The following is a 24,109-nucleotide window of genomic DNA, read 5'->3' on the forward strand; positions in this document are numbered from 1 at the left end:
CGTTACATTGTTTATGAATTAATGTATTTCTGCTTGTTTGTAATGTATGACTACTTTTGCTAGCATTTTACATACCTTACTACTCCTACAAGCAGCTGCCAAGCAGCAAGAGGCTTCTGGTGACTGAAATTTTATTAATATACAGCTGTACTTTAACAAAACAAAGTTTCTTTACAATATACATTTTATTTAAACTATATTATGAGAATGCCCAAGTTACTCACATCTTGTAAAAAACTTAATCCATCAAAAATTYTTATCTATATCAATAAATTTAATATTAAGCAAGAATTAATAAATATTTTTAGGTGACAATATACACTTAGCAAGTATTCTATAAACAGGTTATACCACTGGTTTGGAACATGAGTACTATAAAAGTTTGAAAAAATCATCTGTATATCACTTCTGCAGATTTGATACCTGCATTCAAAASTAAAACAAAGTCACATCAATTACCACTTGTATTCTATTTTAAAATATATCTTAAAAATAAATTACTGTAACCAATGCCTAAAGTMAACAGGTGACCACCCATGTAACAAGATCAACTAAAATAAATAATTTACAATAAAAATAGTTGCTAGCACAAAACCTTCATACAAAAACAATTATTGCATTTAGCTCTGCACAGAAAAAAAACCCTTTTCTTATAGCTATGTGAACTGCTATAGATGCTACATCTATACTGCCATCCTCTTTTAGCTGAAAACTGTAAACAGCTAATTTTGTGCTAGAGCTGCAAAAGTATTATAATGTATTCATTTAAAAAAATATTTAKAGTAAGTTTATCTCCAACTAATACTGATTTCTAAGAAACGTCAAATCTTAAGAACCTTCACCTAAAAATCAGTCGGTTAACTTGCAATTTTCCTTTTATTTTGAATTTGAAATACCAGCCAACTCTCCACAGATAGTRTTTATCCTTAAAAAAAGGGAATTGAGGAAGTTTGAGATGTTTAAAGAGGTCAGAGAATTGAAATAGGAGGTTAAATAGCAATAAGCCCTCCTCTTCCCTTCAAAGCTGAGGAGTTTGCCAGGCCCCCTGAGGTGGCACAGCAGAAGTTACTGTCTCTAGACCTGCAAACACTAGCTGGAAATAACTCAGTCCTTTCGTACTCTTCTTTTGCGCACTGATTTCGGTGGACGATCTCCCATTCCTTCATCAGGTTCTCTCTTCTGGAAAAAGAAAGAAATTCAGCATTAACATTTTAAACCTATTAAAATTATGGAAACTGGCACGCTACATTATTCCTCCTCCTGAACCCCCCAGTCATGTTATCACTAAATGCAGCACTTAAGTGATAGGACATCTTTTTCCACACTACTAATCAAATAATTAATAGAGTGGGTATAATACTTTTMATTTCTATATTCAGAAGGAAAAGARTAGTATGTCTAAACTGGTGTCAAAATTTTTGGTTTTGCCCATGTACTTGCTGGTTCAAAACTGGTGACTTTTAAATTTATTTAATTAATTAAAATGCACCTTTTGGTAAATTTAATTTCCACTTTTGAAGCAAGAAGCATTTAAAACATTTTAACTTTACACTTYGGAGAGCTACAAATAGAGTAAATTGTTCTTAAATCAGATGTGGTGTTCCCAGTTTAAAAGCAATGGGCTTACAGAGGCACAGGAAAAGCCTTTCCAGTGTGAGATCCATTCTTGGACCATGCATTGCTTCCTCACTTTCCACCATCAGCTAGTGGCAGGCACTTCCTTCAGAAGGAACAGCTCATGGAATGTGGGCCACCCTGAGTGAGGACTTGGGGTACATGATGTGTCCCAACCAGGTCACCAGCTAACTCACAACAGAAATGCCTACATGCTGAAAACACKTAAGAGAAAAGCAAGCCATGGCCTCACTGTCACACTCTGTAATGCCAGACACATTCAGAGCTTGCTATTACTTTCACAAGGAGTCACCTGATCCTTAGTAGGGTTCAGCAGATACTGTATTCCTGGGTGAATGTACAAGGAAAAGAAAACTTACAGGGACAAGGGAAAATACAGAATAAGTGGTAATTGATGAAGAATTTTAGTGCTAAAACAACACAACCACRTGCAAGGTACAGTTTCCTAAAAGTTTTACATGAAAAGGAGTTAACATTAAACGATTCCTCTAACCTAGAAAGGGACTCATTTATGGAGTGACRTGCACAAGACAACCCATGGATGGATCTAAAGGGTTTCAGACTCACCAGTTTYTAAACAAAAGGATAATGAGTAGTTGACAAGCACGCATAAATTCCATTCTACAATGATGTTTTATGAAAAACATTTTGTAAATCATGTGGGTGCCTGCACCAATCTACACAAGAAGAATGAAACTGCAAGTGCTGTATTAAAAAAACAGTACTGTAATTTTGCTTAAAACTTTATTTTGGAATAAAACCCCAAAATGTAACTGAAAAGCTTAAKGTTTTTCTAGGTCTCAGGAAAAAGCTATTTAGTTGGAAGCACATGTTCTATTAATTAAGAAGCACAATGAAGACTGACCAATCTGCTGCAGCATCCAAATTTTCAAGCCTGGCAATTAATTTAATAATCTGTTAAAAACCATACTTCTGTAAAAACTCCCTAAATGTTTAGGGAACTGCCTGATCACTTCTGTATTATACMTGTATTTATGCAGAGCATTTGAGGTGTCAAACTCAAAGGAAAACATATTTCTACCTCAKGATTTGTTTTATGGCTCAATGAATGAAAAACACTTTTTGTAGGTAACTGGGCTTMGTTAGAAGTGTGATGTCAGACAAGAGCAAGAAAACAGGGAAAAATGCAAACTAACCTCATCTTCTGAATCAGATTTATTTGACTTATCACCTTCTTCTTGACYTGCATCTGGAATTTCATTTTCTTCTTCATCTGGAACTTCATTTCCTTCTTCWTCATCATAAATATCTTCACCACCTTCACCTTCGTCTTCTGCAGAAGAAGGTAATTTCACTTCATAAACAGAACTATACTAAAAAGACATTATATCCAGACATTCTAGTAAGGAAAATAAGYCAGTTGCAGTCCTAGAATGAACTGCTTGTTTAGAATAACCCAYAAAAACATCTCTGTGATAGAGTAGAATTCTCATGAATTAGCAGAAATACTAATAATCAATTTTAACAGATCTAACTTTGCCTCTTTTTACTAGACAGTCCATACTGTCTTCCATAATTGTTACTGACTAAAAGGATTTTATTTACTTTACTTTAAAACCAGCTATTGTATTGGACAGTTTTGAGAGCAGAATCCAAAACAGGACAACTCAGGCATCMCAAACGTGACTAAATGTTGACTTCGATGGGGAATTACAATATTGCAGTTATCAGTCATCCAGAATGGGAGACACTTGCATCCTATATGTAACTTCACTTTTCAGCAGGGAATTCTTCTGGCACACTGTTTTGGCTGAGGGATAAGCAGTTCTTTAATTCCCCCATTCTTGTGCRTTTTTGCAATGTAGAAACTAGTCAGAAAAGCTCCCCTTAGCTCACTCAAAGTATGTCCAGCTTGCACTACTACTGCATTACCAATACCCTCTGCAATACTTTCTATCAAGAATAAACAAGAATTCTTAAATCTGACAGAAGGGATATACATTGGCATTTTATAACTCAACAGTCTGCCAGTGGCTTATTTAAAAGCAGCCATGAAATAGTACTCAATTCTGTCCTTGCCAGGTCACACTTGCATCTCATAAGCATCACTTAGGTGTGAAAAAAATAGGAAAACTCCAAAAACAAATACCAAAAAGCTCTACCCACACCCAAATTCTTACTGTTGCATCTCAGTAAGACTCAAAGTTAAGTATCTATACAAATTTAGAACACAGTCACATATAAGACAAGACTCTCCTGATTCTTAGTGATGAAAATCTAGAAAGGCCTATTTTTTAAAAAATATTTGAGATTTCTGTAGAAGTATCAAAAACTCTGCCTGCAGTACAGATATAAATTGAGCAAATAGAGCTTCACAAATTGTTCACTAATGAMCTAAGAAGTTAGTTCTGCCATCTGTCAATATACCTGGTACATGTCTACAGTATGTCTCTATTTCTGTTTTCAAAAGGCAAAATACAACCAAATGATGGAGATCATGGTTTAAGAAAGATTTCTGATAGATGAAGATTTCTGTCCTAAAAATATGCTCTTAACAGAAGAGCTTRGCAGAAATTCACAAAGTCTTTGCTTATATTCTAATGAAGAAACTGGAAATGAYAAATTCTGCAAATCCAGTTCCTCCCACAGTACAAACTTCAAGAGAAGGGAARAAACCTAAAGCAAAAAAATTAGACATCAGAACCTGTAAAACCCAGAACTTGACAACTATACTATTTTGAAATATTTAAAATTTAATCAAATAGTAATTTAAGCACTATTTCATATAAATAAATGTAGAACTTGACAAATAAGGTTCAGACCGTGCCCCTGAAATTCCATTTTGTGGCAACATTCTTTTACTTCTGGAATATTTTTCTGGAGGTCAAGGAAAGCAAGGAGACAAAGCAGACAAGTAGACAATGCCACAAAAATTAACACAGAACAAAATAAAACAGTAATTCTAATGGACAATGCCCTTCAAGAAGTACTCTGCCAGCAATTCATTTTCACTGATGTAAAAGAAATCTCCAAGTGTTTCTAAAATTTGCCACTGTGCCACACTTTTTCTTTCTTTTTTTAATGGCCTTATGATACAATGTGGATCTCAAATCACTCAGCATTCCACAGGTCAAACCCCACTGCCTTCTACTACAAAAAAACAAAGGAGGGGATAATGACTATGAAGGAACTGTAAAAACCATAAGGAGACAAAGATACTAGCAGAAAATATTTATGACTACAGATACCATATCAYAGGGAGAAATCTCAGAGGAAACTTGCATCTGCACCTGATGAAAGCTGACGTCTAACAGCTTGATGTTCTACCATCAACACAGAAGCAGAGGGAAGAAACCAGATAGGAGAGACCCCCTTGCAAGTCCTGGCCCAAATTAATTCCCTTTCCCAATACCTGAAACAGGAGCCTCCCTTTCCATCTTCTTTGTATCCTTTATAAGCTCTCTTTTTGTCTCCTCCATTTTTCTTCTCTCTGTAGCAAAAAGAATGAGGAAAAAGGAGGGAGAAGACAAATTCTCTAATGCTTTCAGATATGAAGAGGTAGAAGAGCAATAGAAAAAAAGGGAAGATTTCAGCCTGCAACTGTAAAAAGTAGCAGGAAGCTAAAGGGAAGCTAAGCATTTCTTAGAAAGAAGAAAGTAACCATGAAGTCATATGACAGCAAAGTGTAATCCTTCCCCCTGAAACCTAGAATTTAYTTGAAAACCCTGGAATAGTCATACAAAAGCTGCCTAGGTTAGTTTTACTCTGTGTTCTGTTTAGTAACTAAAAGTAAAGGTCTAAAATAGAACCTACCTTTGCAACACCATTAACAGCCATTCCAAGTACAAATTAAGAAAGCTGTAGGAGCTGAAAAGTGTTCCTCTTYAATTGCCTGGGCCTTATTTCTAACACCGAAACACACACTTTATTGTTTCATTTATTAAGTGATGTGTTGTGGTTAACTAAATTAACTGACTTAACAGAAGAATATTGCAATTGAGGAATGGCAGCCTTGCAACTGCAGCATATTAGCTGAAAACTGTATCTATGATCTGCATCAAGACTGGGTAGAATAAAACAGTCTACAATTCCGATTCAAAGAACAGGTAAAGTAAGATGAAAAGGAAAAGGTAGGAAGATACAATGCTGAAATCATGTACCTACAATTTGTGCTGAAGTAAAGAATGTATGTAGCATAACCAGAATAATTAAATGCCTTGGTAAGGCTCTCCAATAGCAAGGCAGATGGACTAAGTTTGGTGTGGCAAGAACTATGCTAAAAAAGTACTCARTTCTGCCACTACTGGCATGGGAACAGCTGATGCTGAGTAAACTTTGAAGTCGTACAGACAGAAACCATCAACTCATGGAACATGGTGCAAAGACACACAAAACCCAACAAGTTTCAGTCAGTAATACAAAATTATGTGAGGACCAGACAAAAACCCCAACAAAACATGAATGTCTGCTATGTCTCTAGTTATCCATGCCAGTCYGTTATCACTGTCTTTGTTCTTACCAAGGAAGACTGAAGTAAGAGGCAAAAATTAGCAGAGTTCAGAAGCTAAAAATTTTCTTGTGAAAGTCAAGATAATGCACTATAAATTAGGTGCTTTTTTAATTCATTATATAGACACAGGGAAATGCTAACAGCACCTCAAAGCTATAGCTGAATAGTACCCAGTAATCTTGAATACAGTAACACAAGATGACTTCATCCTTGGATGCTGAAGTACAGCTCAACCTACTGAATCATTGATTTCTCCCCTGGGCAGCAGGACACACCTCTGCAGGTGTGCAATAGGTTGCTAAAAAGCAACATAAAGGAARCAGCAGACTTCAGTATTTGAAGCGTATTCTATTTTCAGGCTTTAACATGAATAACTCAAACCAGTGACCAACAGAACAGTATAACCCCCTCCCCCCACAGAGGAGTAAGCAGAAAGATTTATGTTAGAGACTTAAAGCTATTCCACACACATTTTAAAGACAATAAAGTAACTTCAGGTCCAATAAGTGCTTCGGGTACTTATATCTGAATAATTAAAATGTGTTCAATATACGGAGTATTTAGAAGGGATAAAATATGTATCACTATCTACAAACAAAAAATACTGTTGGAAGCATGTTCATTTCTTAAAAGTGAAGAAATACTGAGTAGAGCCATACTTCCTGCTTTTATTTATCGAGGCATTAGCCTGATAAACAGCTCTGATATGCCAGTGAAATTTTGTATTTATGAACTGCCACTCATTGGAAATTATCAAAGATGAAAAAAAGACTCAGAGCAAGGCACATTTCACATAGTCCAAGATAATGGCAATGCAACCCATGAACAAGTTCTATTCATGTCTTTAACCAAACTGCAAGCTAACACACTCATCTTACCATCTTCACCAGTATCTTCATTTTCTTTTTCCTCTTCTAGTTCATCATCTTCAAACTCCTCTCTCTCTTCTTTTAGTTCTCCCTTTGTAATTTGCTTAGATACATCAGTTTTTTTGTAGTCAATATATTCATCTGATTTCTACAACAAATTAGAAATCTATTTACATTTCAACCCAATTAAGAATGAAATAGGCACTGTAAGCTAAGTAATACCACTGCACATTAAAAGTGCATGTTGTTGCACAGATGCTCAAGAGTTTCCAAATAAAGTATTAAGAATAAAACCAATAAAAATATAGTAAATTTCACTAACCTTTGCTGGCCAGCAGAACAACACAGTTAGACCAACGGGGAGAGMTAAAGTCAAGATGTAAAGAACCCAAAGCCATGGGTGGTCTTCAGCAGCAGTCACCAGTTGACTAAACATACCAGGCTGCATTTAAAAAAAGAAATTTAAAAATTGCCTTTACATCCCTCTCAATACTTAAATAAGTTTACAAAGTATACTGTGTATATTTATATTGTCCAAAACCCTTCTTYACCTTTGCTTTTTAATGACTAAAACAATATTGCATTTCAATACTAGTAAAGTAACAACTCTACAAATTGCAAGTAAAGGGCAGGGGCTAAGTAAGAAGGAATGGATGTAGAACTACAAACATACCAGACTGGAACAATTCAACTTTGTCAAGTGATATTTGGAGTCTTGGCAACTTCACACTTTACACCCTTCCCAGCTACTCTATTTTTTTTTGCACATTGTGCCAACTCAGCTGAAAGCTCTCAAAGCATCAAGAACCTGAGGGCAGGAGGTCCTGAGGAGCAATCCTGTCTCCACATGTACTACTATCTTCTCTCCTTCGACAGCCAATTATTCAGGGACTAAATTGTCCTCCCAGCCCAGTTCTGACTTCTAGAGACACATAAGCAAGTGCTTCTGGAAAGTACCTCTGGAAAAGGTATATCAGCAACTAAAGAAGTTTCAGAGGCACAGTTGAACAAGGGGACCCAAAGGAATTTTTCTGCCACTGTGCATACAGGAACAGATACAGGTTCAGATATAAACCCAAACATTTTGGAAAAGGGCAAGGTTGTGGGAAGACATCACTTTCCTGCTTGCAAGGCCAGATACGCTCTTGCTCAATCTATGGCAAACAGCAACTGTGAGGAATTGTCCACAATTGCCACCAACCCATCATTTCTCTCCCACAACTGCAGCCCCCTGTAGCCCTTTAATCAAAGAGAACAGAGGACTAATAGAAACAGGAGTGCAGGCAGCCACTAGAGGGGCTCATGATCCCGCCTGGCAGGGCAGGTCYATCCCACAGCATAGGGAAGAGAAAGGAAAAACCATGAAGGCTGGGAAAGTTCGGTACACAATATGGATACACACATAGAAACAGAAGAATGGATACAGCTCTATAAACATACATGCAATATTTTCAGAGCTGCATAACACATCTAAGCAGCTAAAGGCCTAGAACTATTAAACAGAAATTTAGAACACTAGGTTACCTATACACTCCTCATGGGAAGGAAGCACCTAAAGAATATATATAATGGATATACCCACAAGGGAAAACAGGGGCGGGGGGGAATGCCTTGGAGTGTAAGTAACTCAGCCTTCATTCTTTTACTTGCTGTCAGATACTGAATTTCTACTATAAATGTGAACAGCAGGAAGTGAATTTCTCACTCAGTGTTTAAGTAAGATGCAGTACCCTTTTAACCTCAAAAACATATTGGTCTGGGAAAGGTAAAAAGGCAAACTACAACACAGAAAACCTATCAGAGTTACTCAACAAAATTATTAATTGCAAACAAATTAGTATTTTGTGAGCATTGACAGAAAATTCTTCCAACACCACAGCTTCCTCACTACTTTCTATTATCAAGAACATAGTAAGCTTATACCTCATTAGCACTTGCTACTAATTTCTTCAAGCCCCAGCTATCTGCTGCCCAGCGATCTGCCACTTCTTTTTCTGAACATATGATGAAGTTATCAAAGTAGATATCAGATGTCATAGACCAGAGTTCTAGACCAATAGCACTGACAGCAGTCATCTTGAATGGATGAAGATCTTCAAAATAGTCTGGATTTGGTATTTTTCTAGGGCTCCAGATTCCCTGTTAATGGAAACAAATGTAATCATATTACCTATAGCTCACCAAAAAAATAACTTGTCAAAGGAATTTTAAAATAGGAAGAACTTCACAGCCATTTTTAGTGCATTATTTAAAAAGACAGGGAGTAGAGTTTAACCTACATAAAATAGAACTGGAAATGGCCTACAGGATTTTGGCAGATGGGTCTCAATTTTATGGCTTAGGGCAGACCTCTTAAATGATTTTTTTTTTTTTTTCCTGCAGAGGTTACAGTAATAACTGACTCTTGCCAGAAGTGTTAGGGAAACTTTTAGGGAAGGAAAATTCAGCTTATGATACCTGTGCAAATTAAGAGCCAAATGTTGTTTTCAAACCTGCTTAGGATCTTACACTCAGAGATATCAGATTCACATACTCCCCAACCGTAACTAAAACAAAGTAACTCTCTTTAATATTCAACAGATTATCTCTTCTGTCTGGAGGAGAGGAAGGGAATTTAATTATCCAAAATTGATGCTTCCTCTAAAATTGAACTAGCAAATCAATCTGCTTACTGAAAGGCTTCATTGTTAAAAAAAAAAATAGTTCAAAAGACTCACATTTAAAACCTCAATGTAATTCAGAATAGAATTCTGAAGTCCGTATTAAAAAAATAGTAGCCATGCAAATTGTACAAAAGACAACTTTAAACAGATYGATTGTTTTAAGACAGGAAGCATTACTGTTTCCCAGTATACTTAAAGGAAAAAAAAAGCAAATTAAAAGAAAAAAAATCTCAAATTAGTGAGGGTATTCAGACTAATTTTAAAATATAAATATACTGTAAAAAAGYCTAGGTAAATATACTACTTTGACTTGCTTGCTCTGCTGAACTCTGTATCTTCTAACAATGACCAATGATTAGGCTCTTACCTGATAATTAGGATTATCTATCATAGGTGCTCTCCATTTTCCTTTATACTTCGGGTTATTCTTCATGGGACGCACCCACTCTCCACAACCAGGTGCAGTCTCACACTTTGGATTAGGGATCTGAGGGGCTTCCCATTCCCCATCCATTTCTTCATCCCTACAGAGAAAAAAAAATTACAAACAACTGGTTTAAGAACAGCCAGGTCTGAAACACTGGCAATCTGAAGTTAGGGTCCATGTATATTGCTGTAGCAACCACAGAATTGTGACCAGCTCACAGAACTTTACCCAACAGTATAAACACTTTTTTAAGGAGTCCTACACCTTTTTTTTTCAAAGGTCACATGTTCATAACTACCACAGCATGACTGACCTCAATTACATTCCTGCCTCTGCAGAGAGCTTGAAACACTTTTACCCAGGATGCTTAGAGATCCCTTTGAGATTTYATTATGGTTTAAAGTTATCAACTTAAACTGTAGCAAATTCTTTCAAAGGTGGTCTTCATATTCTGGTTGTGGTTATATATCTTCAGAAAACAAAAGGCAAGGACAAGTTTATGTTTTTATAGAAGCAGTCCCCCACAYCAACAAGTATTTGGCCACCTTACACATTACACATTCCAAGTCACTACCTCAAAAGACAATGAGATTTGGGCTGACTTTCCACAACTGAAAATCTGCCACAGAGAAAACAGTCTTATCTACAAGATACATTAACAACCTGCACTTACCAGTCCTTTGGTTTTTTTGCATTAGGATCTGGAACATACTGTGGTTCATCATCAAGCCACCCCTCAGGCTTAACAGCATCAGGATCTTCTATTTTGGCAGGTTCATCTTCATCCCTTYGATTACAGACTTATGTTAGAAAATACAGCAGCCTAACTTTGAACCAATGTTCTGTTTGGAGGACTGTAACTGGCATGAAAGGGATGATTTTCAAAGACATAACAGAATTAGACTCACTGATCATGAGAATTAGACATACATTATCAGCCTATGAGCATCTGAATTATATTTACATTGCTTTATAGTGCTATTTAGTTTAGAAATTACTGGTATCAAGTGGCAGGTGTYACTTCCCATTGAGCTTTTCCCTACTCTTCCTGAGCTGCCATTAGAACAGTAGTTCACACAGAAGTAGAAATCATTCATAGTAAATTAAGAATATGTGGTGGAAAAAACACCTGGTTTTTATTCAGGTGTAGCAATATGGTGATTGTTGATTATAATTGAACCACACAGGGTGCAAAACCAAGCAAATAACAATTTTTATTCGTCTACTTAGGACATGACCAGATTCTTGTACCCACCTCAATTATATTTTCAAACTTCAGTGSTTTTAGTGAAATGTATTCCAATTGTCATTAGCAACCCCCCTGCCCCAAAAAAAACCCCAGTCAAATATTTCAGATAAATAATCTGTATGTAAAAGACATTGTACAAATAAAAATGTTCTCCTTACCAGTCATCTGGTTTGACAGCAGYTGGATCAGGTATTTTTGGTCTCTCATCCCAATCATCAGGCTTCTTATCAGTAGGATCGTCTATTTCTTTGGAAGGGTTTACTGGAGGAAYCATATTCTCAAGAAGACTTCCTTTACTGACAACTGTTTGGTCAATTAATATTTCAAATGTATCATCTGGTTTGAGCACTAAATGGAAGAAATTTATGTTAAAGAAATAAGGGACCCTTTTGATTTTACAAATATATTTAAACAAAACTGCAGAATAAGCACAGACTTCATCAAATAACAGCAAACAAGATCCTCACTAGCAGAGGAGACAGACTCCTTRCTCAGGTACTGGATCTGGACACAAAACATTGCCCTTTAGGGGATGTATGACCAGCATCAGGCCCCCAAAGATGAAACTAGGAAGAAAATTCAATTGCTGAAATACATCCAAACACATTCTAAGAGATTCTTCGAAAACCTACCAACCTGACCAAAATTCTGGTTCTATTTCAAAAGCACAGCCAGTGAAAAAAGAATCTCTGCCACTAAATTACAGTCTCACCCTGAAAGCATGGAAACACAAGAACTGTGCCAGTAACATAGCAGAATGATCAAAGCACCTTTTTCTCTCAGATTCAAACCTCTAACTAATTTTCCTCAAATGCTGCAAATGCTTAAACATTTGAAGAGAATTTCCTGTATGTTAGCAAGTGTGAGTAACTGAAAAGCCAAGATTGCAAAACTGAGTAGTGTCAGACTTAGCATCCAGATGTATCCAGATCCATTTCTAATAAGCACTTATAGATGTGCTCTCTGGTTAACTCGCAGATTTAACTGTACATCCAACATAGTGGAGATTATTAAGTAAAACCAGTTACTATTCCACTTTCATGACAGGTTTCTAAAGACAGGTTACCAGAGTAAAACCCTTCTAATAGTTCGTTAATAATTAATGAAGGCCTTCCAGCCTGAAAGTTTTCAACAGCATTAAAATATGCATAAATGCAAAAATGAAATCCCCATATCACCTTTAGATAACATACAACAAACTAATTTTTAAACTCCTTTCATCAGTCACAGTGCATTGGAATCATAGCTCTATGGAGTCTATTAGAACAATTAGAATAAATGCAATCCAAGTTAAGTACCTTGATTCATAATTTCTAACAAACAATCCAAATGCAGGAATACATGCATTCCTCTGTTACGAGATTCCTATTATCTACAAGTGAAAGTTTGCTGCGGCATACTACAGCAATCTATTTTAGAAACCACTAAGTTTTCCCATGGCACAGCACTTCAACATGCYTTCTGTTATTATTCTTCAGTGGAAGTTTATAATTACAGTCATTATGGCTGGATTTGCATCCTTCCACAGATAAACCCATTCTTCTCTGATTGCTATTCTTTCTTAGAAGTTACAAAAGGGGTAAAAASAAACTAAACTTTCACCTCTCTGTACAGTTCACTTGTACAAGAAGAGTGGTCACTGGCCCATATTCATTCACTTCAGAGTCTGTGCTGGCTTATCTGTTCATGCACACTGCTTCAGATGCATGTGTTGGTGAGAACTCTTAACACATGGAAGACAGTGGTGTGTGGCAGGCCACAGCATAACTGAATTCCTCTGAACTCTGATTCCTTACTTCAATATTGGGCAGTTTAATATCTTTCTCAGCAAAAATATTTTTATTATAATAAATACCGAAGGCATTTATTAGCAAAGGCTACTCAGGGCTGGTATGTTTTTTCCTGTAATTGAATATTAAGCAGTAGCATCTGAAAGCTACTTTTATGTCCTGCAGTTAAGCCCAGTCATTAAACCATTCAAGCCAAATCAGTAAGCAACCACCAGTCAGAATGAACAGGCTATTACAAACAAACAAGAAGACTAAATTACAAAGCTTCAACTGACAAAAACACATTTTAAATATCTCCTTTCCACTTTATACTTTGAAGAATTAAACAATACCAAGAGTATATAGATGTGTCTTCTTGTCCAAATAGAATTTTTTTAGGTCTACGTCAGGACGTTCAGCATGTTTTTCATCGTATTCTCCAGTTTTAGGATTCTTATGTCTGAAGATAAAGTGTAGTTTGTAATCTTCTCCACATTTATCTGGTCCAAACATAATAGTGTAAGGTGTTTTGTCAAAAAAGTATTCCTGTGGAAGCAAGAAAGCTGAGCATGTGTTATACTGGACATTTTATGAAGTCATTTTCTGTACATTTTTTTCTTTAGCATAGAGCATAGTTACCTTTTTCTAAAAGGTAAATGAGAAGTGATAGGATAAATCATGAAAGGAACTCAACAGTCCTCCAGAGTTGCTCTCTGTTCCCAGAGAATGGACTAACTCTTTTAGTTTCTTCAAGGAAGATGAAAATATATATATATATATATATATATATATATATATATATTTATATATGTATTTAGATTTTATCCTTACATTAAGTAGGAATGCCTGTCACAAGCCAAAACACTCAAGTATGTCTACCCCTCTAAAAACATTACACTAAAAGCTGGAAGGGAACTAGTTACTGTTCTTCATAACAATTTTATTTTCCAAGAAAGATAAACTCCAGGATATTAATATCCAGTATTTYATCATTACTTTTTTCTCTCCACATTAAGTAACAGCAACAAACAACCCTGAAAATGTCAGATATAGTTATTCTCCTTCAGAGTATGTTGCATTACACAGTTRTGTCAGTATCTTTTAACTATTTATGTTTTCTATTTTTGGCGTACGCAATAACAGGCATGTGTCRTTCAATAAAAAAATTGTTTCACAAGTTATGAGTTAAGATCCTGTAGCTTCCATTGATACAGAAAGTCACACAAAAGTCCTCTGTCCTGGATACCAGACATCACCCATGGAAAGAAAGCAAGTTGCTTCTCAAATGAACAGCTGATAGCAAATGTTAAGCAAAAGGACTTACGAGATTCAAGTCATCGCTACTGGAGAGCAGTTTAATATATGCACCACCACAGTCAATGCCTTTTTGAAAATTCACTTCGTATCTAGGCAAAGTGAAAAAAAACATTCCAAGTATCAGAAAAATACAAATTAATTTGCAGTTCTAATTATAAATCTATTAAGACTGCGTATTAGTAACTACTGTCAAAACACCTCTACGTAAGCAAAATGTTTTAATTAACTAATAAATGCCAAGTAAAAAGTCTGAAGGATTACTTACTGAACAATCAAAGGTTTATCATCAAAAACAAATGCTTTTGTTAGCATTGCTGATATTGCATGATACTTTGCCACTGATTTTAACACTAATCCTTTGTCTCCAGGCACTGCGTTTTCTTTCAGCTCTTCTACTTCCCATCTTCCTAAAACACACACACACAAAGTCTTTGAAAAAATGCAGTCTGAAGCAGAAAATCACAGACTTGTTGAAAGCATAGAATTAATGACAAATAAAGACTAGTTGCCAAAGTCAGGAAAAAAATGTTGGCATCTGATGTCAAAAATGTTATTCCTTGTTGTCCTTGAATTTGCAAAAACCTTAAGTAAACTTAACACTAAATACTGCAGATCTGTATCTTCAGGTTGCAGTATYCTACAATGGCTAGAGGAATAGAAAATATTTCTCCAGATTTCAGATTTACTCCTACCATTATCACATAAGAAACACTAGTCACAAGGCACTGTATAAAGCTAAATACCTGCATCTTTTTTTTTTTTTCATCTCACACAGAACTAGAATCTCTTGAGTCAAATCTAATCACAGGGTAGATGAAGTTCCCTCCTCCCCCCCAAAGTCTTTCCAAAAAATATCATATTTGATCCAAAACAAGTTTACAGCTTTAAAAATGGATGGTTTTATATTTATACATTCTCCAAGTTTGGGATAAATACAGGTAAATACACATGTGCTCAATATCCAAAGAACAAGATTTCTTCTAAAAGGGCAATTGTATTTTCTCAGAGATTAACAAGACAAGATTCACTGGGTTTTTTTTCCAGGAATGAACACAGCACAAAACCCCATACTTTTACAATCCACTATAATCTTGAAGAATGCCTGTATCAATGTGAAACAGRAGAAAACACCAGGAGTTCCTCACCATGTATTTTAGAGAAGATTCATAAATTGTGAAATACGAATGAAACAGCAATTTACTTTTATTCAGCTGAAGTATGATTTATGAAAAATCATTAAGGAAAAGCAGATATGTAAGTCAGTAACAAATTCCTAGTTTCTTCTAGCCTGATAAACAGGAAGGAGGAAAATTCCATCCTCCTCAATAGTGTGCCTTTCTGAAAACTAAGGCCAAATAATAATGCAAGGCAAAACAAGAAGACTGAAAAAAAGAATTGGAAAGTAGTTCAAAAATGTCTTTACCACAGAGTTTATTAAATGTTGAATTATCTGACTTCAAGCAAATATGACTGTTCTAACATTAAAGACAATTTTTTATCTAACATGAAGCCAAGTAGAGTTTGGCTCATTTCTCATAAGCATCTAAACTGTGGATATTTCGTCTGCATTTAACTTTACCTATTTCTTCTGGTAACCACTAAATAATCCRCTCTACTCTGTTCTGCACACCAAAGTTCTGCAAGTTATGCTTGCTTACCACTTTCTATTAACATTAATTGATTTCATTGACATAAGAACAGTAGCAAATACTTCTCTATTGCAGCAGAAACTTTTTCTGTTCTCCCCAYTCCCTCATGAATGAAATAAACTCAGGTCACAAAATTATTGCCACAGATCATGCATCCTTAAAATTACATTTAAGCAGCCTATTCTAGACTAGGAAATTASAAGTCAAGTGCAAACTGCAATGATTAAACCGTCAATACAACCTTTTCATTATTGCTTTCCAAATTACTTTTACACTAAGACTGAACTGTACAAAAGCCACTGGAGAGCCCTACATTCAAGCACAGACAATCTGAAAAAGTATCTTAAAAAACCATCATGTGTTTTAAATTTTCTTGCYTCAGAGGCTATACCAAGATACCAATTCATAAATCAGTAGGACAGATGGAGCAAGATGCAACACGATGCTTTATAAACCTGCTTAACAACTSAAATTGAAGGGGTAAATCTCTGACATAATTTCAGAAGATAGTTCCCAAGAAACAATATTCATAAATAACCAGTACTAAATATTCAGATGCCAGAGGGTATTCTGGTATCATCCATGGCAATATATTGCTGGAATGACAAAAAAAGTTATCTTCACACTAAGTAATGCAATGAGSAATGCTTCATATATCAGTTTCAGGATAAAAGCCATTATACAAACTAACTTTTTTGATCTATGCCATTTAACTCTTCAAAGATAAATTTGTATAAGGGGTAGTTATTTCTCAAAGAGTAACAGAATATCCCAAATTATGTAATGGAGGTAAACATTAAAACTGCTTACCATCATATTTAGCAACGTTATCATCCATGTCTTCTTTCAGTGTTACAGACAACACCCACCTAAAACCAAAATTGTACTGGTTATTGAACTATCTATGCAAAGCTGTATTATTCAACAAGCACAGGAAAAATAACTTTTGCTTTTAAGCTGTGAACCTATAATAGTGATTTTGCATCAGCATCATGAAACTCTGTGTAGTTCAAAGAACATAAAAAGAAAAACTAAAGGGTATTAGTCTAATATAGCATTTCAAAGTATTTCCTAAAAATGCAAATGAATATACAATTATAAGTCTAAAGTTAATTAAATTCCAGTTTTTTAAAATATTCCTGAGTTATTTATTCAGGATAATTTTGAATAAACTTCAGTTTTGTCTACAAGCAGAGTCTGGCAGAAAATAATATGCATAATGTAAAAAACGCACAGAAAATGGCAAGCTTCAAGTATAACACTTTCAATATGACAAGAAAAATAAATCAGCCAAAGGAACCTCATCTAACAGTAACTGTACACATGCATAGCACAGGATGAAAGGGAATGGTAAGTGTCCAAATGACAAATGCAATTAACAGATTCCAAATGTACTGCACACAGGAGATCCAACAGGGCAAACACACTCCTGATCTCCTTGATACTATGATCAAGGCAAACTCAGCTACCATATTAAGGTTACCAAAAAAGGTGTGCACAATCTCCACAAAGTGTTCAGTTGAAAAGAAAAAAAAAGGAAAAGGGCAGTCCACCCTCATCTGGACATACAGTGGTTCTATCCTGAGCCATGCATAGGAATATCTTAGGCCAACAGAAGTTTTGTATGAACTACAAAAATACATCCTAATAATTAATTCTGGAAAGAACTGTTTCCATTCATTCTAAACTATCCTTTGCATGAAGTGTTTCAGGGATGAATACTTTGTCTTTTCTGCTTGAATTGCAGTCACATTTGTCCASATTTGTTCCAGAGATGCTGGAAAAGCTTCACAGTATAAACAGCATACCAGATCCCCGGCTTACCAGGAGGGAGACCAATGATGAAATAAAACATCTCTGCAAGTCATAAGAAAGATTTTCAAGGTCCCTTCTCAAAAAGCTACTCTGTTCTTACCTACTCAATTTATATGTACTCTTTTACACAGTTTAGGGAAGAAATATGCTGCCTAATTTCTCATCTTTCTTCCATACTCCTTACTCTTATGTACATTACATATAGCTGGACCAAAAAATCCCAAGCATTGTAAACAAAACTTTGAACATTAGATTTAGTAGGGAGACAAACTAATCTTTGAACAGATCTCAAAAAGCTGAAAATTTGGTTGAATGCTATCATTCAAGTACYCCCATTAAATCTTTGCATCTGTTAATCAAGGTTTTCAGTGGTTTGTTTTGGGGTTTTTTTTTGACAACCATTATCACCTCTTCTATTTAATAATTTTTCCTGTCATCATGGATACTGCTTTTGCACTTACCATTTAGAGTTGACACATACCTAAGGTCATGTGAAAAGAAAGAGCTTGTTTCTTCACCTCTCAGCTAGTTAAACTCCACCGGCTAAATCTTTATATTATTTTTCTTAATGTTCACAAACCCAGAATTTATTAAAAGCTTTCATAAAACACACACAAAAAAGTAACTTATCTGAAATGTTAAGTGTCCAGCTTAAGTTATAATGTATTTGGAGCAAGCATCAATAGCCCTCCCAATTCTAAGCCCTGTTAAGATTAATTTTTATAAACATACTAGCAGAAAAATTAATACAAAATAAGTCCTGCACTGTAAGTTAAACTGCTGAAAGTAAACATTTATCATTTTAAGGCATAGGCTTACCTAGATAATCCTTCATCAAAGGTTTCTGCAAAATACACTTCCCCWGTTGGCTTTGGAGTCTGGTACACAACCTAAGAGATATGTACAGRTACATGTTACAACATAAATTACAACTTTTCTTTTGAAAGACACTCTCACAACTTCAGAAGTAATACATCCAGGCAGACCAATCTATTTTGTTCATTAGAAACACCTAGCAGCATAAAACCCCTTCTCCCCCACCCACATTTCAATAGTTTGGGTGCATCCCTCCAACAGTGAGCAATTTCACATCTCTGAATTTTAGAAGTTGCTTCCTCTGTTCAAAGCTCATAACTAAAACTTTATTAAATGTTACATGTAAAAAAAACTGAAAAAAATTCTGAATTTGCACCAAATCTGCTTTCTCCCTGTTTCTTTCTACATGTTTTCCATTCTTCAGTTTTCCCATCTATTGCCCATATCTACTTGGAATACAGCACAAAGATTTTCTGGTAATAAGGACAGTATCAAAAGGCAGCTCTGATGAAATCAAGAAGCTGGTCTAAGGTCAAAGTCTCAGTAAGACCAACAAGTTGTCCATTTTCTGCTCTAGAAGTGGCATGTGAGGACTCGCAACTAAAGATATCTAGATTGAAGTAAAACCTTTCTCATGACTATCCACCACAGGCAGGAGATTTTACACATTGGCATAAGGGAATCATTCATTAAGTTTGTCCTGTACATCCCCTACAGCAACTGAAAATCTCAGACTGCTGTGTTTGACACACACTCAGTTGTCAATTGCAGATTAACTTGCTCTTTTTAAAATGCATTTGTCCACAAATTTCTCTACTAGTTATAACTATGCATCTTGTATTTAATCAGCTTTAACTAAAGACTTCTGTAATCTTACCTGTATGGAAGATTTATCTCTGTCAACATCGGCTTCTTGGGACTGCTTGTCAAAATCCTCCACTTCAACATCTGCATCCAGATTTTCTTCATTTTCCATTCCTGCAGTCATTGAGCTTATTATCAGGACACCCAAGCACAGCCAGTCCCACTGGAAGTGCATCTTGGTTCTCTGAAGAARTGGAAGTTTTAGATTTTAAATATCATTGCAAGGATATTATCAATACTAATTCAATTTCACCCCAGATTTTATCTACAAGAGGGAAAAAAAACATTAAAATAAGAAGAAATAACTATCAGAAAGTGTTGTCACATAGTATTTTCTTAATTTGCCTTTTTTTAAATTACTGAGCCCCGATTCAGACTCTTTTCCTCCTGTTTTCTCTATGGAAGTGCCTGTAGCCTGTTCTTTACCTTGCCACATCAAACAAGAATCCAACTGCAGTGGAAGAGTTTAAGCTTTTTTAAATTTTTTCTAATTCGTAAACAATCTGAACAAGTAGTGGAATTAAATCAGTATCTACAATKTAGCAATAAGTAACAACCCTTCCATTAGGAAAAATAAAATTCTAGATTTAGAATGCATTATTATCCAATGCCAGAACTGCATTTGTATTTGCCTCTACTTCCAATGACATTTAGATGAGTGCAGAGTTTATACTGACTCTAGGGGTAAGTGCCAAAAGAAAGGCAGAAAATATTTTCTGTTTCAAAATTACTATCCAATCATTTAAACATTTAAGTTAGGTAGAAGAAAGAGTTTAAGCTTAAATGCAAATACCTTCCTAATTTCAGAGACACCTGAAAATCTTTAATTTATGTAAGTATGAATGTCAATAGCAAACAACTGCCCCAGCTTCTCAATCTAATATGCTGTGAAAAAGATTGTTGCCCAGTATTTTTTGCTTCACATCTTTGTAAGACATACAAATTCAATTTTATGTTAGAGTATACAATAGTTTGAAGAAGTGCAGTGTCAAAAAAATGCCTATGCAAGTTTCCTCAACCGTCTTGCAATAAATGCTTCTTTCTGAAATTATTTTTGTCTGAATTTAGAAACAAAATGAAGACAGATTCTAGACACCGCTGCACAGGTATAWATCACTTGGTGCTTACTAATTTCTATTAATAATAAGCCAAARTAAAGACAAATGCTGAAATTTAGTKTGCTTTTGTAAGACATTTTCAAACCTTGCATTACTTTTAGCCACTACTTAGTTATACTAAATGTTCTGTTGCTGAGCTGCTTTCTGCACCTGAGAAATCAGCCAGATTTCTCAGTTACATCATCACTCCTCAGAGATTAAATTGTTTACCACTATAACTCTAAATATCCCAGCAATTCTAGATACTACTTTATATTGGAAGTGTGAGTCTCGTTCTTTCTTCCTGTCTTAATCAAATTTGCTATGCAATTCAAACATTAGAATTGTGCCAATAATTACTTTATCATTCATTTTTTAACACCTGCAAGTTTTATCAAGCAACACTTATAGAGAGCAAATAATATCAGGGCTTTATTTCTTTTAAGATCTATTTAATATTAACTGCACTGATTATATTTAGAGCCAAAACACAGGTTTATCATAAAGAAGTGCTTCACACATTATGTCAAGACTAGAAAATAATCAAAAGCCTCTTTGTTTGGGACTGACACCTATTTTTCACAAAACTACATTTAATTGTATTATCATTATTATTTCCCACTACTATCCACAATCCCTGCCATTCTTTGTGGGGCTTTTAAACCTTGCTTGAAGATGGCAAGTCTGTGGTTCAACCAGAGTTATTGTTAAYTCATAGACATCCTTAATTCTAGAACTTAAAATAATCTTGCCCTGATGATTTAAAGTATTTTAGTTTATCGCAGTTGAACATTTAATCTTACGGTGTATTTTTGAACACTTTTGCTGAAGAATATCAGTTTTACCAACCCCATTTTCTTGTTCCTTAATCATCATGCTAGGACAAGCAGTCAAAGAATTCCACATCAATACCTTCTGGACTCCTTAGCTCCTAACTAACGTATCATATATTAACCAGGTATCAGACTTGCTTCTTTAGCACACAGCTTGCCTACCTACATTACTTTAGCTGGTTTGTCATGCAGATGGTCTCTGCTTCTCCTAAAGCAGATGAAGAGATAAAACTTCCTCTTCCAGTACATTTCAGGTGTATTTGTGTATGATCCAAAATGCTTTTCACTTACACAGCTGTCATTTTACGGTAACTGACCCCATTCACTTTTACTCCATACACAGACTAACAAGGACATCCAAGAATCACCTTTCCAAACAGCACCCTTCCAAAATTTCTGATGCTTTCACTTTGTTCCCACCAAATCTAATCACTAGTCCCTGATCCTACCTAGACCTTCCCTAATTTCCTACAGCCTTCCCTCAAGAAGAGAAGGTGCATTTTAACCTTTGATCTTTTGATACAATTTTAAAATAATCCTAGAAATGCTGAACTATGTTATCAAGACCAATTACAGTTATCACTCAACTGCCAGACAAAGATGGTCTTAACCAACCCACGATATCTTATATTTTTGTGAATTCTGCCACATTTCAGTTTTAGAATATAGAATAAATCTTTCAGCTAAGCCAACAAGTTTCTGGTCTCAAAACAGAACTTCATGCTACCCACTTAATCATTTCTAAAATTTGCTGAACTTCCCTAATTAACACATGAAGACTTATGAGAAACTTTTCTTTTTTCAAGGTGAGGATAAAAACAAGCCAAAAGGATCCCCCCTTGTTTAAACTTCCTCAGCAGAGCACAGCAAATTATCCATCTTTGGCCCTCACACAAACCTCAAACATGTTTACTAGCAGTCTTGTCAATGTATCYAAGTTCAGACCTGCAATTTTAAACATACATTTTGCACAGCTTGATCACTTTTTACCACAGGTAAATACAGCACAGCTACACATCAGAAGGGATATGTGAGCCAGCAGCACTATTGCAAAGCATGCTTAGGGACCAGCAATAGTGCTGCAACATCAGCAGAATATTGCACATAAAGTAATGAGCTGCTTTTTCTGAGACATATTTAGGAAAGACAACACGCATAAGCTGAAAGCATATTCTGACTGAATATTAGATTTTTTTTTTCCCCATGAGGACAGGTAAGCAGCAGTACAGGCTGTCCAGTAAGACAGTCAAGACAAAAACTCTGATCAAGTTGGACCAGCCTCTCCTGACCTGTGAGTAGCAGGTCAGGAGAGACCTCCTGGTGTCCCTTCCAGCCTGAATGATTTGGCTTGTGGCTGCACAGTGCAAATGTGTCAACCTTTGGACCTCTGCACTGTGGCCTTTTACATATTCTATACATGCCGTTAAGTTAGTGGCATCATTATTCCATTTGCTGCAGAACTAGAAGTCAGGATCTTTTAGATTATTACTAACTTTTAGATTATTACTAACTTTTCCTTGGACTCTGAAAACAGTCATGCCTTTTCCATGTAACTCTCAGAGTTCTGCATTCTCAAGCAGAAAGGGAACAAGACATCCATTAACAACCTTTCTCACTCAGAAGTCCAAAGCTCCTGCATCCAGTATGAACACATGGGCTTTTCATAGGCACATGGGCAATTCATCAATTTCAACGAGGGCCGCAAAAAGTAGAAGGTTTTCCCACACATCCCTTCTTCCATCCGTAACCATGACCTGCTTTATTCCTCCCCCATTCTGCTGCATTRGCATCAACCTGACTTAACATCCAGCTGCAACTGCTCCATGAAAAGCACGCAAGAATTCTTACGCAACTTGTAAATTTTCCTTTACAGAGTGAGAAAACTGTACTTCCCTCCCTCTAGCTGAGGTGTTCAGGMCCCTGTGCTGGAATAGATGCTGAAYGTGTAATTCAGCASTTAATCTAGCCGCAATGCTGCACTCCCGCAGGTGCCTCGAGATATTTTGCTGCTACAGCGAGCTCGACTAAAACCTCTAAGAAGACGTTATTTTCCAATTGAAAAAAATTAAAGTTTGGGTCAAACGGCCACCGGGTATTCTGTCAGCAGCCAACAYGAACCCGCTTTTTGGGATACCTCGAAGGGAGAACAACGGCCGCAGGCGCTGTCCCCGCTGCGAGGCCGCGCTCCTCCTGCCCGGCCTCGGGTAAGGGGCCGAGCCCCCAAACCCTCCCTGSCGGCCCTTCCCAAAATTCTCCCCATCCCACCCGCGGGACCGGCCGTGAGGGCCGGGCCAGGGGCGCCACCGCCCAACGGGCGCTGAGGGGAGCGGGGCGGAGCAGGACAACCACCGCCCCCTCCCCTCGCCACACGGGACCCACACGCACCTCCCGCCGCCACCGCGGCTCTGGGCGGCCGCCACTTCCCCCGCTCTGGTTTCCAAGCACCGCGACGCCGCTCCCCTGCCCGGGGCGGGCGGTTACCGGCGCTGGTGCCGGCGCTCCCCTGCCCGGGGCGGGCGGTTACCGGCGCTGGCCGGCTCGCGGTGGGCGGTTACCGGCGTTGTTACCGGCGCTGCTCCCGGCGCTGCCCGGCCCGCGGTGGGCGGTTACCGGCGCTGCTCCCGGCGCTGCCCGG

The 24,109-nt window shown here is 36.7% G+C and overlaps 1 protein-coding gene across 3 annotated transcripts; it reads right to left on the reverse strand.

The window, feature by feature from the left end:
• Positions 1–122: 122 nt before the first annotated feature.
• On the reverse strand, positions 123–24,091 carry CLGN (calmegin). Of its 3 annotated transcripts, none has more exons than XM_057385489.1 (16): positions 24,030–24,090; positions 19,558–19,728; positions 18,684–18,754; positions 16,860–16,918; positions 14,666–14,807; positions 14,408–14,489; positions 13,437–13,629; positions 11,473–11,662; positions 10,739–10,852; positions 10,006–10,162; positions 8,899–9,114; positions 7,298–7,417; positions 6,985–7,123; positions 5,009–5,086; positions 2,793–2,929; positions 123–1,179 (listed from the first exon to the last, which is right to left on the reverse strand). In XM_057385489.1, exons 2-16 carry the CDS (start codon positions 19,717–19,719, stop codon positions 1,105–1,107), a joined length of 1,935 nt encoding a protein of 644 aa, XP_057241472.1. In that variant the 5' UTR covers positions 19,720–19,728; positions 24,030–24,090; the 3' UTR covers positions 123–1,104. The 3 variants fall into 3 exon arrangements, with proteins under 3 accessions (XP_057241472.1, XP_057241474.1, XP_057241473.1); XM_057385491.1 differs by lacking the exon at positions 24,030–24,090 and adding an exon at positions 23,860–23,986; XM_057385490.1 differs by lacking the exon at positions 5,009–5,086 and having other exon boundaries at positions 24,030–24,091.
• Positions 24,092–24,109: the final 18 nt, after the last annotated feature.

Source organism: Malurus melanocephalus, unplaced genomic scaffold, assembly GCF_030028575.1.
Source record: "Malurus melanocephalus ecotype Western Australia unplaced genomic scaffold, MMel_1.1 scaffold_833, whole genome shotgun sequence".
Classification (NCBI taxonomy): Eukaryota; Metazoa; Chordata; class Aves; order Passeriformes; family Maluridae; genus Malurus; species Malurus melanocephalus.